Source organism: Grammomys surdaster, unplaced genomic scaffold (genome assembly GCF_004785775.1).
Source record: "Grammomys surdaster isolate TR1022 unplaced genomic scaffold, NIH_TR_1.0 126187, whole genome shotgun sequence".
Taxonomy (NCBI): domain Eukaryota; kingdom Metazoa; phylum Chordata; class Mammalia; order Rodentia; family Muridae; genus Grammomys; species Grammomys surdaster.
The window spans coordinates 5,663,780-5,680,781 of NW_021620993.1; the positions used below are offsets into that span (position 1 = coordinate 5,663,780).

At 48.8% G+C, this 17,002-nt stretch overlaps 1 protein-coding gene across 1 annotated transcript in view; it reads left to right on the forward strand.

Annotated features, from left to right (window-relative positions):
- The window catches only part of Zfyve28 (zinc finger FYVE-type containing 28), a 40,825-nt gene extending 25,713 nt beyond the window's left edge, over nucleotides 1–15,112 (forward strand). Inside the window, exons 8-12 of the mRNA XM_028758290.1 lie at nucleotides 11,325–11,476; nucleotides 12,158–12,274; nucleotides 12,420–12,524; nucleotides 13,367–13,470; nucleotides 13,925–15,112. Coding sequence (XP_028614123.1) covers nucleotides 11,325–11,476; nucleotides 12,158–12,274; nucleotides 12,420–12,524; nucleotides 13,367–13,470; nucleotides 13,925–14,056 — 610 coding nt within the window. The 3' untranslated portion in view covers nucleotides 14,057–15,112. The remainder of the gene's footprint in view (nucleotides 1–11,324; nucleotides 11,477–12,157; nucleotides 12,275–12,419; nucleotides 12,525–13,366; nucleotides 13,471–13,924) is intronic.
- Nucleotides 15,113–17,002: the final 1,890 nt, after the last annotated feature.

A 17,002-nucleotide genomic window follows, 5' to 3' on the forward strand; every position in this document is an offset into this window, starting at 1 on the left:
TGCCTCTGGTCACTGTTTGCTTCCTTCAGGCACAGCCTTTGCCACTGTGCTAAGACATCTCTTGATTCTTTCCAATGTTCAGTCTCTTGACATTGTAACATGACATTATCATCTACAACGTTCACACCTAAGAACTGTAGTTGAGCCAAGTGTGGTGGGTGGTTTGCACCTTTAATCCCACCACTCTGGGAGGCAAAGAGAGGCAGATCTCTGAGTTTGAAGCTAGCCTGGACTACATGGTGAATTCTAGGCTAGCCAGGCCTACACAGTAAGACATAAATTTAAGTGTGTGTGTGTGTGTGTGTGTCAGACAGATGATGGTAGCTCACATCTTTAATCCCAGCACTTGGGAGGCAGAGTCAGGTAATCTCTTGAGTTCAAGGCCAGCCTAGTCTATACAGTGAGTTCCATGACAGCCAGGACTACACAGAGAAACTCTGTCTTTAAAAAACAAACAAATAGGAAACCAAAAAACCACCATGTCAATAAGCTTACAGTTCTGGGATGTAGCTCAGACACACCTTACACCACGCCTTTAGCACAGTTCCAGTTACTGCCTTTGTTAGGCCAGTGGAGCACTTTGCCAGTGTGGTTTTGTGGGGGATTTGTGGCTGCCTTCTAGCAGGCATTTCTATGCTTCCCCCTGGTGGTGGATGGCTGCAGTGGCCTTCTCTGATTTCAGCTGCTGGGCCACTTGCTAGAACCATTCACAGTATCTCTCAGCAAGTCCCATGTAGCATGTTGCATCTCCTGAGTATCTGGGTAGCACTTAGAATCCTCATTTAGGGAAATGCAGCACCATGGGCTGGAAGGCAGTGGGCCTTCAGATGTCACTAGCCCTAGCACTGTTGGGACTTGAAGTTTCCTTGTTAATGTTCTTACTTCCTTCATCCTTTCCCCAGTTTCTGCCCTGTTGTCTTCTGCCCAGCGTAGCCCCAGTGCATGCTGGTAGTGGCCCAGTCCCAACTTTACAGGACCTACATGTGATGGTTCCCTCAGGGAGCCTCAGATCCTCATCTGGGTAACAATGGGTGTAGGGAAGGTGCCAGTGTTGGGAGGAGGCTCCTGGAGAACATGGCTTGGCAGAGTCCTGGCCTGAAGTACCGAGTCTTATGGTACATGCCCCATGTCCTGTGCTGTTCTGAAGAAGAGTTACAGGCTGGTCCTAGCTCTTAAGAGAGTTCTCAGCAAGAAATACAGCAGGTGTTCTATCTGTGTGAAGCAAGACCATTTCCAGTGCACTCTTCTTGCTTCTTCCTACCCCAGGGAGCACAAACCCACAAATAAATGAGCAAGGGAAAGGCTCAAATAGACCATATGCAGTCAAATGTGCCCATCCTCCGACACCAAGCTGCAGGAGGGGCTTCCCCTGTTTAAATTGCAGGGTGACCAGGAAAGTCTTTCAAGCTCACCCACTTGCTGCCACACAGTTTCTAGGAAGCATTTAGAAGCAGTAGAAGTTTAGGGAAAGTGGCATGCATGACAAGAGTGGCTGTGTGTTTGGCATATGTGCCTGAGTGTATTGTACCTGTGCCTGCATACACACACATCTACATGTGTGCCTGAGTGTATTGTACCTGTGCCTGCATACACACACATATACATATGTATATATATAAAATACATATCTAAACACACTTTTTGTTTATCTGCCTCTCCATACTTTCTTAATGCACACACATACTGCATCTTTAGTTAGAAAGTAGTGACGTGGAGGTTAGAATCCCATACCATAGTAATGGGGCCTTCCTGAGAGCTGGGGTGAGTTCTACCCTGGTCTTGACTTTGTCTCTGAGCCCAGGTGTCTCCTGAAGATGTGAGCAGAATTGTAGGTTGATATACAGATGGAAAGGCAGATGCTCTCAGGACCTGGTGGGTAGACCAGAACCACAAGAGTCATCGTGGCATCTATGGAGGGATAGCTATGAACACTTAGAAGCACTCTTCATATTGGGCATTTGCACTCAGACTAGTAGAGCAGGGGCTGCAGACTCAGCTCACACACCTCTGGCACAATGGGGCTCCCTCCCTCCTGGGGTGAGGTCATGGGGATATCAGCATGGGTAGGATTTCCTCCCCAGCTGATCCTGCACATGTGTCCCTCAGGTCACAGCCTGCTGACCTATAGTGGGCACAGGTGGCACTGATGGAATGCAGGCTCTGCCTGCTCATAGAGGCCATGCTATCACCGTTATCATCAAGGTTGGGCTCTGTGAAGATGGGGCTTCTTAGGCCTCTCTGATGTTTTCGTCTCTCTTCCCCCTGGATAGCCAGGGGCCAAGTGTAGTGACTAGATCCTCCCTGTTAACCTTGAGGCTGGCTGTGGAGTCTTGCTCACCATGTGCCTTCTGGACTTCACAGTCAAATCTGGAGCTAGTTCTAGCACAGGCCTTGGGAAGTCTAGGATCAGTCATCTTGTTATGAGAGTGATGTGTCCACAGAGCATGAGTAGACCCTTGGTCAGTCTGTGCTGAGGCAGCTTCATTCTGTTGTCCTATCTAGATCTTCAGAGGGCTCCCACTTTGACAGTGGCAGCTTGAGGCAGCCTGTGTCCTCAAGGGCTTCTTTTGTGGCCTCAACTCTCCCCTCCCCATTAGCCTGATGATCTATATCTCAGCCCCATGTTACAGGTCTAGAGTCTCACAGCAGGAGGAGTGAGCACCATAGGCTCATCCCTCCACAGTGTATGCTCAGTGTTCCTTTCTTAAGGTCAGACAGCATCACTTCTCCATTCTGTAGATTAAATAAACTGAGGCCCTGGCAGAGATGGTGATGCCTGGGAACCTTCAGTTCAAACTGTCTCATTTCCTGAGAGTCCTTCACCTCACTGGGGGTCCCACCAGGGCATTGATAGCAAGGGTGTGAGTGCAATTCACAGGCTAATTGACTTGTTTCTTCAGACAGGCATGCCTGAGGCAGGACACTCTGTACTTGCCCTCAGCAGAACCTGAATGTGTGGTCTTGGTCAGTAGTAACTGAAAATGTAAAGAATGTTCCTATCTAGATGAATGGCCCGCCCATCTCAAAGGCCAGAGACCTCAGTGCTGCCTAGAGGTAATGGAGCCTGGTTCATTTTGCACTTGGCGGGCCAGGAGCCTGCCTTGTTCACATTTAGGTCTATTTGCTGTCCCATAGTGAATCTTCTACCTCACAGCTAATCCTTTGATAATTGTAGAATGTGGCCTAGAAACCTGACCCTTCCCCTGCCTCAGAGAGAGCCTCTGAGTGGCAAGGAGGAGAGGAGTAGGTGGCATGGGAATTTTAGAAGGTTGTGGAGGGTGTCCCCTCAGCCTCAGCCACCATCTCAGGGTTGGAGTCCGTAGCCTGGAATGCTGGGGCGGAAGTGAGGTTCCACTTTTCTTCCAAGTCACTCTGAGAGGCTTGGCAGAAGTAATGGGGTGGGGGCCGCTAGCATCTGTAGTGAAAGTTACCATGTCACCAGAAGCTCCTTCCCCATCCCAGGGATGTGTGTGTGTGTGTGTGTGTGTGTGTGTGTGTGTGCGCGCGCGCGCGCGCTGTTTCTCTTAAAGAGACCTCAGCTGTCTTCCTTCATTCCCTGCAGTTGGTCTCCAGGTGCTGTTCATTCAAAGCCTGCACACAGAAGCATGAATGGAGACCACCTCTTTGCTGTTCAATTTGTGGAATGAATGCAGCAGTAAACACTCTTTGCAGAGCACTTTCCTAGATGTATAAACATTGATTACAAGCTCCGACTCCCTTAAATGACTTAAACTATAATTATATGTTAGGTATGACTGTTTCCTTTGATGGCATCAAACACTTTAAGCATGCTATGTTTGTGTGGACAGCCCTTCACTGCATGAATATCCCTCCCTGCAAACCGCTCTGTGTATTAGTGGCCTGAGGCAGCTGCACTGCTACTCACAGACTGGATCTTTATCTAGCCATCAGGGCATTTGACTGCCATTCTGTGGGTGTAGGGAGTCTCATCTCTGGACCAGTAACTCACTGGGGCTGTCCAGCAGGTATGAGATGGTCTCAGGAGGGAATCAGAGATTCCACATCCACATTAGAGTGAGAGGAGACCTGAAGCCAGATTTCTCCTCTCAAGTTTTAGAGGCTAGAGGTCTGAGGTCATAGTGCACTCCAGCTGAAGATTCTGAGCCTTCCTGCCTCAATTTCCTACGACTCCTGGCATTTCTTTGACTTGTGGAAAGTCTCCTTTTCTGTCCTTCATAAAATCTCCTTTTCTCTCCCTCATAAAGACACTTATTGATCATCCAGGCTGGCCTTGCCTTGAGATCCTGACTCTGATGAATCTATAAAGTACCTCCTCTCCAAAAAGCCCACAGCCAAACCTTCTGGGGTGTGATGCGGATGTGTCACACTCTGGGGGCATATGGCATTCACCATGACATCTGGATCTTGGGCTCCCGACCCTTCTGCTCTCCCACTCCTTCCCAGAAGAACAGCCATTGGATATGTCTTCATGATGCCATGATGATGACATCAGGAAGAGTGCCTGGCCAGAGGCAGGGGGCTGCTGCAAGCCTCCCAGGCTACTCTGCTTTCCTAATCCATATAATGTCCAGTCACTGCAAAGTCATTATCCCCACAGAAAGGAGAGCCTGCTTCTTTATGGACTCTTTTGTCTGTTTCTCAGACATGGAGTCTATTGTGTTGGTAATCTTTTGGTGTAAATCCAGAGCAAGAAGAAAGGATGTTACAGGTTTTACATTCTCATTGTGTTAATACATGGGTCCACAAGCAGTAACCAGACAGGATTGGAGCAAGAAGAGATTTGTGTAGTGGAGTCTATTTGTGACCTGGTCAGGGATGGCTTTTCCCATAGGACACTGGAACTTGACAGTCCTTCAACAGGTAAAGGCACTCACTAATCAGTCTGAGGACTGGAGTTTTTAGTCAAGAAGCTACTAAAGGGATCCAGGGAGAAGAGCATGGTGGCTCAGGGACACTGAAAAGTCCTATGGCCACATCATGCCTGGCTTCTCTGATAGCACAGAGCAAGGCTGAGAGGAGCGAGCAAGGGGAGAGAGGCTGAAGGGATGGGAGACGGGTGATTTGAATAGAGACCTGACTTTTGTATGCAGAGCGTCTCTGTCCTGGACCTGTGGGGGGTCTTGGTAGGAGCTGTGTAGAGTTTGGGTGCAGCCTGTGCCTGGGAAAGTCTGGATATTGGGCTCCTCTAAGTCCTGGGTCACTTCTGACGCCTAGGACATTTCCTCCATGAAGAAGTGTCTTGGAGCTTCGCTAACAGTGAGCAGTAGATGCTGGGAGAGAAACTGCCATCTTACAGTCTCAACAGCAGGAAGTCAAGATCAGGGAGTCTCAGAGATGGTTCTATCAGGGGCTGTGAGGGAGACCCTGTCGCAGGCTACCCTCCTGCTCCTGGTGCAGGCATCCCTGGAATTTTTTGGCTTGTGGAAACATCACACCCAACTCGTGCCTTCATCACCACATGCTGCTGTTACTTCATGCATGTCTGTGTTGATTTACTGTTTATGGAGACACCAGTCCTGTTGGATCAGGGCCAAGCTCTAGTATGACCTCATCTGAGTTCATAATACCCTCTAGGATGCTGACTGCAGGCTAGGACTTCATCATACATATGAATGGATACCATTCATCCTTGGACAGCATTCATAACTCTCTGCTAGAGCCAAGCAGGACTGTAAGGTGCCTGATGGTCATAGCATGCTGACCACCTGCTGCCATTCACAGCTGGTCTGCAAAGTGGGTGTGACCTTGGTAGATGTTTTTAAAGCTTGTTATTAGAAAGATGTCCTGCCCTACCTGTTTTATTGCTGTAATGAAACACCATTGCAGCAGCTTGGAGCGGGGTAGGTTTATTTCCATATAACAGTTCACCATCAAAAGGTGTGAGAGCAGGAACTCAAGCAAGCAGGAACCTGGAGACAGGAGCTGATGCAGAGGCCGTAGTGCTGCTTCCTGGCCTGTTCAGCCTGCTTTCTTATAGAACCCAGCCCAGGGATAGCACCACCTACAAAGGGCCAGGCCTTCCCACATTCATCGCTGGTTACAAAAACACCCTACAAGCTGGCCTACAGCACAACCATAAGGAAGTGGTTGCCTTAAGTGAGGTTTCCTTCGTTCAGACGACTTTAGCTTGTGTCAAGTTGACAAAACTATCCAGCGCATTGCCTGACCTCTTGACTCATGAAGAAGGCAGAGCCAGAACATGCTGTGGTCATTTCAGCTCTCTGGAGCTTTACTCTTGGGGACTGAGATGTCCAGGATAGTGGAACTGACCAGGTCCAGAGGCTGAGTGTGGGCAGTAAGACCATCATGTCTAACTTCTGGACAGTTCAACTTGCCTGCTATTTTCATCTCAGGTGTCAAACCTTCAGCAGTTATGTTTGCTAGGTAGATGGTCGGGCACCTACTGTGCCCTGGCCCATTTCACCACCTCTCTCCTCTTTAAGCCTCTTGCTGCTGCCACCATCTGCAGGCCTAAGGCTGCCATCTGCTGCCGGCTGCCTCTTCCTTCTCTTCTTGGAATTGAATTTCTATTTATTTGTTTGTTTATTTATTTATTGAGACTGGGTCTTACTATGTAGCATAGACTAGCCTCAAACTTACCTTTCTCCTGCCTCCTCCCCTAAGCTGGGATTATGAAAGTGAACTGCAATGAATGCTTCATTTATTCTTCTAAAGAAAAGAGATGGTTTCCTAATCTCTCATCTGTGTTTGTATGATACTCTAAGGTTTTTTGTTTGTTTGTTTTGCTTTGTTTTTTGGTTTGGTTTTTTGAGGCAGGGTTTCTCTGTGTAGCCTTGGCTGTCCTGGCACTTGCTTTTTGGACCAAGTTGGTCTGACTTTACAGAGATCCACCTGCCCATCCCTCCTGCACGCTGGGATTAAAGGTGTGCGCCACCATCACCTGGGAGCACTCTAGTTTTGAAAATATTTGTAGTTATTTATTACTTTATGGTTTGGAGTAGGGGCTCAGAAATGCACACAACAGTACATTTGTGCAAGTCAGGGGACAATGTACAGGATTCCATTCTTCCCTTCTCTATGTGGGGCCCAGGGACTAAACTCAGGTCCTCAGGCTTAGCAGTCAGTGCCCTTATGTGCTGAACCACCTGAAAGGCATTCTACTTAACAGTATTTCCAATATGTTCATGCTCTGCCTGTCCTGCCCTCCCTGCCTGTGGTCCTCAATGCCTTCGCCTCTCTTCCTTGCCCTGATTGTTTGTCTTGCTTTACTTCCACTTAATACAATTTTGATAAATACATGATGTCAGCTCCTTGTGGTTTGAGCTGCACTGATACCATGCTTGTAGTCACAGTCAGACACCATTGCGTTCCTCTCCAGCAAGTTTTTTCTTCTAAGCTGAATTCTGTCTCCATGTACCTGCCCCAGCCTTTGGCATCTACCCACACCATCTTCTGTGTCTTTGGACTCTCCAGCCTTAGAGACCTCATGTAATGAAGACTTATAAGATTTGTCTTTTGTATCTGCTTCCTTTCACATAGCATGTGTGAAATGTGTATCAGAGCCTCTTCCGTTTTGAAGGCTGGACAATATTTCACTGCCTTCTTTTAATACTCATTCCCGGGCTGGGCAGTGGTGGCGCATACCTTTAATCCCAGCACTTGGGAGGCAGAGGCAGATGGATTTCTGAGTTCGAGAGTTCAAGGCTAGTCTGGTCTACAGAGTGAGTTCCAGGACAGCCAGGGCTACTCAGAGAAACCCTATCTCGAAAAACCAAAAAAAAAAAAAAAAAAAAAAAAAAAAAGATATTAATACTCATTCCCCTTCATGGACTTTCGGATCTGTTTCTACCTCTGGGCGTGTGACTAATGATGCTCAGAACATCTCTGTCTAACATATGCCTGAGTCCCTATTTCCAGTTCTTTTGAGTGAGCTGGGCATAGTGGTTGTGGCTCTAATCCTATCATTTGGGAAACCAAAGCAGAAGATCATGAGGTTGACCTGGGTCACATAGTAAGACCTTGTCTGAAACACTACAATTAGGCAGGTATGGTGGCCATGATTGTACTCCCAGCACTTGGAAGGTAGAGGCAGAAGGATCAAGAGTTCAAGGCCTTCTTCACTACAATACCTAGTTTGAGGCCAGTGTAGTTTACATGAGGCCCTGTCTCAAAAAAAAAAAAATCATTTGAGCCAGGTGTGGTCCTGTCTTTAATCCCAGCATTCAGAAAGCAGAGGCAGGTGTATCTTTGTGAGTTCAAGTCCAGCTTGGTCTCAACTAGTGAGGCTATCAACTGCAGCTAGGGAATTTAATCAGCACAGAGTCAACAAGGCCCACATCCTCAGGCTGAAGTCAGGGGCTTTACCTGCAGAGTAAAGGACTCTGCATTTATTAGAGCAAAGGAACCTATTGGCTCTACAAAGTGGAGCCATCCAGATGTGGGGACCTGGAGTTCATCCTAAGGATCCCAGCAGGATCCCAGCTTCTGTGGTTCAGCATGCCCAGCCCTGACTCTGGCTTCCCAGGCTTTCTCTGTGTACCAATGAACATTTGCTGTATTAGAGCATACCAGCAGAAGACACTTCTCTGAGTGTCCCATTCAGTAACGAAGGAACCCATTGGGCTTAAGGACTCCTTTCAGGACCTGCCCCTCCTTCCTGTGTAGTCCTCCACTGTTGAGTGTTACTGGTGTCTCACCTTTCCCAAATGCTTCTGTACCCAGGGTTGTATTCATGAGCACAGCCCTGTGTTTTCCCACTGCTCATACAATACATAGGTTAAGTCATACCTATAGTGGGCTGTGTTGGGCTGGTCCACCCCTGCCTTGGTAGCCCTAGCAGTGAGTGGTCAGTTTGCAGCAGACTCTATCCCATCATGGAGGTTTGAACTCCTTCCCAGTTTTCTTCTGGAACATGAAGTGCTGTCACAAAGTTCAGTCATGTCAGCAGACATACAGACAGGTTTGGGCTGTGTTGAAAATGGTTCATTGAGCTATAGAATTGGGAGTATATACAGTTTTATTTTAATGGCACCAAAATACTTTTCCAGGATGTTTGCAGTAGTTTACACTCCAACAAGATCAAATACCATTTCTTCTCCTGTTGGGCAGGCTTTCCTCTAAAGTACATGAAATAGTTAAACCCACAAGCATTTGGCATAGAAAACAGATCATCAAATAAATCAGTTTCCACCAAAAGGAAAAGAGAGACAGTTGCTATTGATCAAGGGGTTCTTTTATTCTGCCTGTGGAGAGTCTGTGCTAGACAGGAAAAGCTCTCCCAGTGCTGACAGTTCTGAGCCCTTGAGTGCCAGAGACATGAGGACTAGAGTGGCAGACCCAGAGGCTAACAGCTTATAAGCAGGACTTATTGTTCAGGGGTATAGATGCTGCCGGCTTGTGGCCGTAAACAGTCTGATTAGAAGCTTATTGCAGTGGGCTTAAACCATCAGACGCCCCACCTCTTGGCAGTAGTGTGAAGAGGTGGCCAGCTGGTGGTAGAACTACTGAATGCTTGGGTGCTGGTGTGCTCAGTGTCCTAGTGAGTAATATTACAGCCTCGGGTGACAGACTCTTGGCACTTAGGGTTTGGCAGCTCTCTGAAACTTCCAGCAACCAAAGCCTGTAAATTCTCTTCTCTAGTTCTTACCAACCTTCTGCTTTTCATGTGTTTGTTTAATGCATGTAAGTGTTTTGCCTACATGTCTATTTGCACACTATATGCATGCCTACTGCCTGTGGAGGCCACAATAAGGAAGTCAGATCCCTCGGAACTGGAGTTACAGACAGTTGTGAGGTACCATGTGGGTTCTGGGACGAGACCTCCTGTCCTCTGGAAGAGCAGCCATTGCTCCTAATTGCTGAGCTGTCTTCTAGCCTCTTCTCTTTCTTTGGCCTCAGCTCATGGCCTTCCTTCTCTTGCCTCCTCTCTACTTTTCCTGTCACTTGTTATCTCTGCCGCCCGTCATTCCTGCTGCTGTCAGCTACCTCAGCTCCATGGCCAGCCTGCCGGAGTTGAGCAGCTTTTGCTCCACTTAGGGTTTAGAGCCCTGACTTTTCAGAGCTTGGGCTATGAATCCCCTGTGCACTGTCAGAATGAATTTCTAAAGAACAAATCTAATTAAATTAGCCACTGTTGGGAGGTGGGGGGAGGTAGGAAGGGAAGAGTATTTGCATATCCTGTTGCTGCTATAACAAAGTACCACAGTGAGTGGCCTCAGTTGTCAAGAATTTATCCTCTTATAGTCTCGAGGCCAGAAGTCTAAAATCTTGCAGAACTGTTCTCCCTCCAGAAGCAGCAGAGAGAGAGAGAGAGAGAGAGAGAGTCCTTCCTGTCTCTTCTAACTGCAGGGAGCTCCAGGTAACGCTTGGCTTTCGGCTGCATCACTCCAATCCCAGACTCTGGACACATGGTCTCCTCTTCATCTAGACTTCCTGTGCTCCACTTTTATGTCTTACAAGGACACTTGAGTTTGGGTTTAGGACCTACTGAATAGTCCAGGAGAGTCTCAGTACCAGACCCTTCACTTGACTACATCAAAAAAGATCTTCTTTTCAATAATGTTCCCCTCACAGACTCGGGGTCAGGTGTGCATGCATTTTAGGGTCTGTGTTCTGTTCCCACAGATGGCATGAGAAGTGAAACATCTTTATAGAAGTTGGGGGACTATGTTAAATGAGGATGCAAGGTGGAGTAGTTTAAGCTATTGTAAATGTCACATCAGCCCCTCTGGAAGGGTGAGTGCAAGAAGGCTAGAGCAAGGCAGGACCGGATCAGGGGCTGTCAAGTCCATTGGTTTTTAAAAGTGGACACACTGATGCATTACGTGATGGGAAACAGCATATCCAGGCAACTCAACTCCTTGGAGGGGAACTTGTGGACAGATTTCCCCTGACCCACTGCCCCCAGGCCTCGGAGGCCCACTGCTACTTGGTTTTTGTCAACGTGACACAAACCTAGACATTTGGGAAGAGGAACTCTTAATTGAGAAAACATATCTGTAAACTTGGCTTGTAGGCAAGTAGATGGGACATTTTATTAATTAGTAATTGATGTTGAAGGGCCAAGAATACTGTGAGTTGCCAGTCCTGGGTAGGGAGTCCTGGATTGTATAAGAACGGAGGCTGAGCAGGCTACAGAAAGCTAGCAGTGTTCCTCCATGGCCTCTGATTCAGTTCTTGGCTCTAGGGTCCTGTGAGTTCTTGTCCTGACTTCCCTCTGTGATGGAGAGACTTGAGAGTTGTAATCTGAAATAAACCTTTTCTTCCCTGAGTTGCTTTTAGTCATAATTTTTTTTATATATAACAGCAATGGAAATCCTAAGTGAGACAGGTCCCTAGTGGTGACTCCTACTCACCCGCCCTGCCTCTCCTCTCTGTATCAGCTCCACAGCTGGTTCCTGTTCCTTAGACAACACCAGGTTGGAGGTGGCCACTGCAGTCATGCCTGTCACCCCCATGGCCACTAGAGAGAAGATCCGGTCCAGGTTCCATGGCAGCCATGACCTGATCCATCGCCTGTTTGTCTGCATTTCAGGTGCGTGATCTAGACCTAGGACATGAACTTGAGGACAAGCAGGGTCCTCATTGGGAGAGAAAGAACAGTGGGGCTGTCCCAGCTTTCTCTGGCTAAAGTGGAGTGCAGTGTGGTCTGAAGAGCAAGTCAAGGGTGGGGCTAGATCTGTCCCACAGGGGGGAAGGGGTTTCCTCTAGGGGTGGCTAGGAGTGGTGGGCTGGAGTGAGCAAAACAGCCAGGCCCTGGACACCACCTTGGAGTGGGGTTTCCACTGGGATCCATGGCTATGCAGTCTGTTCTGTGACCCTGCAGTCAAAGTTACTCAGGGCAGTGTAGTATGGGGTACTGAGGAAATGTGGACATATCTGGATTTCCTTGTTTGCCAACTGGTACTGCCATAGGCACAGTGTTATGGAGTCCTCTGTGAGTATCTCTTGGCAACTACCACAGTTTAATTGTGGCTGTGGGCCCTGGAGGAGTTACATACCAGGGAGCAACAATGGTAGGCTTAGATAGGAAGCTTTTATCCTTTCCTATCTCTTGATTCCAAAGTCTATACTTATGTCAAGGGAATCCCCTCCCCAGGGGTTGGCACTTGCTGATCCATGAGCACCAAGTATACCCTATACAGCGTGTGGCAGTGTGTCTCTCGATGTGGCTAGCTCACCCCAGTCTCCTGTCTTCCTGCCACTTTTCTATCAGGTGTAGCTGACCAGCTGCAGACAAACTATGCTAGCGACCTGAGAAGTATTCTCAAAACACTGTTTGAGGTCATGGCCACTAAGCCAGAAACAGATGACAAAGAGAAACTCAAGAAGGGTAAGTAGACTTGCAGGACAGGCTCAGGGGCTCATGCCAGCCACCATGTGTAGAAAACCACACCAAGGCAACCACACACCCCAGCCTTTGCTGAACCAAATGCATCTACTGCATTGCCTACCAGTGGCTCCCTTTTCTCTTTCAGTAACTCAGACCCTGCGGAGCGCGGCCTTGGAGGACTGTGCATTATGCCAGGAGACTGTGTCATCCTCAGAACTGGCAGCCAAGACCCGAGATGGAGACTTTGAAGGTATGTGCAAAGTTCTGGTGTGAACCTGGCATGCTGTCTGCTGAGCAGAAGGAGCTACTCTGTACATATTCATCTGCACATCCAGGGCATCTGGAGGTACAGCTTCCCATGGGCGATGGCCACCCACTCTACCTCCTCCTTAGTACTAGGTATATACTGCCCCTTTACTGCTGTGAAACCTTGGGCTTGCTGATTAGCAGTGCAGCCTAGTAGGTTCAAGCTCTAGGAAGGAACAAGGACTGACTGTGGCTACAAGTGACTGATCTGGCCAGTGTCCAATGCCCTAGCACTTCACCTGCACTGAAAGAGTCTCACATAGCAGCCTTAGGACACTCTGGGACATTAATGGGGCTTTGAGGTATGCAGAAGCCTTCCTTGTGAGGAGGGAGCTTCAGATAGATCACATAGAGACTGCCCAGAGTGGGCTGGAAGCTAGGCCCCTTGGATGACAAAGGAGAGGACTCCTGGCCTGTTAGCGAATACTGCAGTGCATCTATGGGAGATGCTAATGTGCTAGTGAAGTGTTGAATGGGTGCCTGGATCACGGAGGTCTGGATTAGTGTCTCACTGGATGGCTAGACAGAGTGACTAGAGATGGCAAAGTCTTAGGGCATGATGATTGATGCTGCTGTACATCCTGAGTCCAACCTGGTCTCAAGTCTGCAGTTGGGGTGTGACTCTGTCCACCGACTTTGCCACTAGTCACTGGCTGTGACTGACAAGCCTAGAGCGAGACCAGAAGAGTAGGATGGGAGGTGTCTATCCACCAGCCAGGCCCCACCCTCCCCTCCCCCCAGCTCAGACTGTTCTCCATGTCTGCTGTTCTGCTGCTTTTGTGACAGACCCTCCTGAGTGGGTGCCAGATGAGGCCTGTGGCTTCTGCACCTCCTGTAAAGCTCCCTTCACCGTCATCCGCAGGAAGCACCACTGTCGAAGCTGTGGTAAGGTAGGTGGGGCCCTCTGCATCTTTGGAGTTGTATGGGGACTGTCCCCAGGTACAGAATCAGGGTTTAGAAGTTAGAGCTGATGTCCTGGGAACTCAGTCATGTTTTTGTGGTCCTTGTGTTAGAGCCTGGGTCTAGGTTCTGAGCTCTCCTCTGACTCCATGTCTTAGGCTATTCCTCGGTAGTACCTAGGTACAATCCTGGCCTCTCCCAGGTGAGAACAGGGAGAGGCAAGGGTTTGAGGAGTCTGCAGTAGCTATGGTGAAGGGCTTAGTTACTTTCAAGAAGCCTGACATACTGAGCAAGCCCTACCCAGAGTTTCCTGAAACCCCCAGTTCCATAGACTAAGGTCTGGGCCAGGCAGACTCGTGCCCATGATTTTCCTGCCTGTTTTGGGTGGGAGGGCTGACAAAGGCCCTGTCTGCTCACTCCCCTCTCTCCCTCCTTGGCTTCCAGATCTTCTGTTCCCGCTGCTCATCACATTCGGCACCACTTCCGCGCTACGGACAGGTGAAGCCTGTCCGTGTGTGCACACACTGCTACATGTTCCACGTCACACCCTTCTACAGTGACAAGACAGGCATGTGATGCCATGCCTGGCATGTCCCAGCTGAGCAGGCTGCCTATCCAGGGTCTCTAGGAGGGAGGTGCTGTGCCTGCTGTGTGCCCGTGCAGGCTGTGCTGCAGGAGGGCCTCATCGCATCTCATGCCACAGCTGCTGCAGGCCTGCCCAGGCTCTAGAATGTCCAGACTCTCTGCCTACTCTCTCTGGCTTCTCCACTGCAGAGTCCTGCCATGGGCCAATGAGAGGTCAGCTTTATTCAGAGGGACCCAGGGATGTACAGTTGCTGCTTCCAGGACAAGTTACCTGGTCAGGCAGGGTTGAACTCTCTTCTCTTGCCCATCTATGGCACTTTGCTCCAGCTGTGCATACTAAGACAGGAAAGAGCCTATTCTGTGTGTTCTCTTCTGTAGCCAAGAATCTGGAAGCAGAGGCCAGGGGGCACTAGTTCAAGATCATGGCAGGACTCCCTGCTGTTTACCACACACCTCATTCCCTAGAGTTCACTCCTGCCTCAGACCCTCCTCAACAACATGCATCTCATTTCTTCTTGAAGAGGAATGTAGAAAGCAGACACAGTGGCCTCCAGGGGAAGTAGGCATGCTCTTGGCATCTACACCATTGCCACTTGCTGGAGGAACAGGGGCTGACCACCCACCGATACCATAGGCCGAGCTCTCAGGTGTTTGGGACTGGGCCCATCAAGCAGCTTGGCTAACATTCCCTTCTTCCTCTGCACCCGTTGGGACTCTAACCCACTTCCTCAGACCTCAGTACGGCCTGGACAGGCTGAGATGCACAGACACCTCCTCAGGCTTCAATCTCAGGCTTCACGTTGCAATGATGATTACAGTTTTATTTTTAGAGGGATGACACACCTACTGCTTCTTTTATAGGATGAAATGCAGTCGCTGTTCGGCAGTGGAATACACACGCACAAAAATGGCTTCTGTGCGGGGGTTGGGGGGAGTGTATAACAGAGGGGATATTATGTATTGAGATTATTTTTATTTTCTAAATGCTGTAATTCGAAACCATTTCCATAAATCTATTTAAGGATTGCACACGCTCTGGCGTCTTCTGTGAACACTGAGTCCTTGACTTTGTTGGGTAGGTGATGGGGTTGGTGCTGATGTGGTTTTTCTTCTGGAAGACTGGGGCATCAGTGCCTAAGGGACAGTTGGACAGCAGAACTTGTCCCCCTGTCAACACTCAGGAGGGGTTGGCTACTCTCTGCCCCTGTAAGCCCATCCTCCATCTTGGAATGGTGTCCAGCTTCCTAGCTGCTGTTAGGTGTCTGACTCTCAGCTGTTGCCCATCCTGTAGCTAAGACATCTGGCCTGTGCTAGGGGAAGGGGCACAGCAGGTGCCTGTGGCCACTCCACACTGGTGATGTTAATCTTAAATCTGTACTAGCCAGCAGCCTGGGGACTGCGTCTTTGGCTACTCTAGGGAGAATACAAGAGGCTGGCCAGGATTGTCATGGTAACAGAGCCTCTGTCTGCTGTTGGGGCCTGGGTACTTGATTGAGTCTTTTTAAGCACCACCCTGAAAGTGGTGCTTGGGTGACAGTGGGTAGGGAAGGGGGACTGTGAGAGACAGCAATGACTATCACACCTCTTTTTGGTTGATGTTTTAAAGTGAGGTTCCCTCTGAGTGGCACAAGCCTAGGGAATATGAGAAAAGAGAGTCTAGCTAAGTTGGTTACTTTTACTTCCCAAGGTTGGACCCCTTAATTCTGCCAACCTGGGCAGAATGCAGAAAGATTACTCTTCCCTTGCTCAGCTCCATCCCGTGTCGTCTGTGTCACTGGCTAACAGTTGTCCCACAGTGGCCTTATGAGCTTTTGAAGAAGGCTTTCTGCTGCTACTGACCAGGAAGCCGGGCCCTGCAGGAGTCCACATGGAATATTCTGTAGTGTTTACCTCTGTCTTCATATGCATTTATTTTCCAGACCTGAACTATGGTGTCATTGTCTCCTATTATGTCAGGGGGAGAAAGAAATGAATGTCAGAACAGTGTGTGTGTATGTATGTGTGTGTGTATGTGTGTGTGTGTCCTTGGCCTACCTTTGTGAGTTGGATAAGAGGCACTGCTCCATTAACTGCTCTGTTGTAAGGCCTGGGGCCATAGGTGCATTTCAATGAAGATGATCAACTGTCCCATTCATCCAAGATGAAGGAACTTCGGGCCTTCCATGATAAATTTAGGATATCTGGCCACTCTACTCTTCTGTGAAGCTATCCTAACACCAAGAGCAGAGCCAGGATTAAGACACTTCAATAAGGCTTTAGAAACCAGGCACTGGTGGTAGTGTGTGCCTTTAATCCCAGCACTCAGGAGAGGAGACAGAGGTAGGAGGATTTCTGTGAATTCAAGGCCAGCCTGGTATACAGAGTGAGCTCCAGGATATCCAGGGCAACACAGAGAAACCCTGTCTTGAAAAATATGCAAAAATGAAGGCTTTAGAAGCCTCATCTATGGTTGAGGGTTGTATCTGGGAAATCTTGGGGAGCAGAGACAGGGAGCATGCTCAGAGATCTAGGTATGGAATCAACTCTTTTGCACTAGCCTCAGGATCTGTTTCAGGTCTTCCTTCCTGAGCCTTAGTTTACCTGATATTACCATCATTTGTTCCATATTTGTACATGCCTTTGATAATCCCCATGGCAATCCTTCAAGGGAGCAGGATCCCCTGTCACGGATAAGGAAACTGAAGCTCGTGAAGATCAGACAGTAGCTGAGCTTGAACTGCGTGCTTCAAGGAGAATCCATCAAGAGGTAGATGCAGAAGTGGCAAGTGAAGTAAACAACTCGAGCTCTGTCCAAGCTAGTTGTGCTGGTATCCATCCTTGAAATTTTGGAATTGCCAGCTGCCAGCTTATGACAGCTTCACCACACTTGGCAGCTGGCAGCAGGGTTTGTTCTCTCTCTTTCTCTCTCTCTCTCTCTCTCTCTCTCTCTCTCTCTCT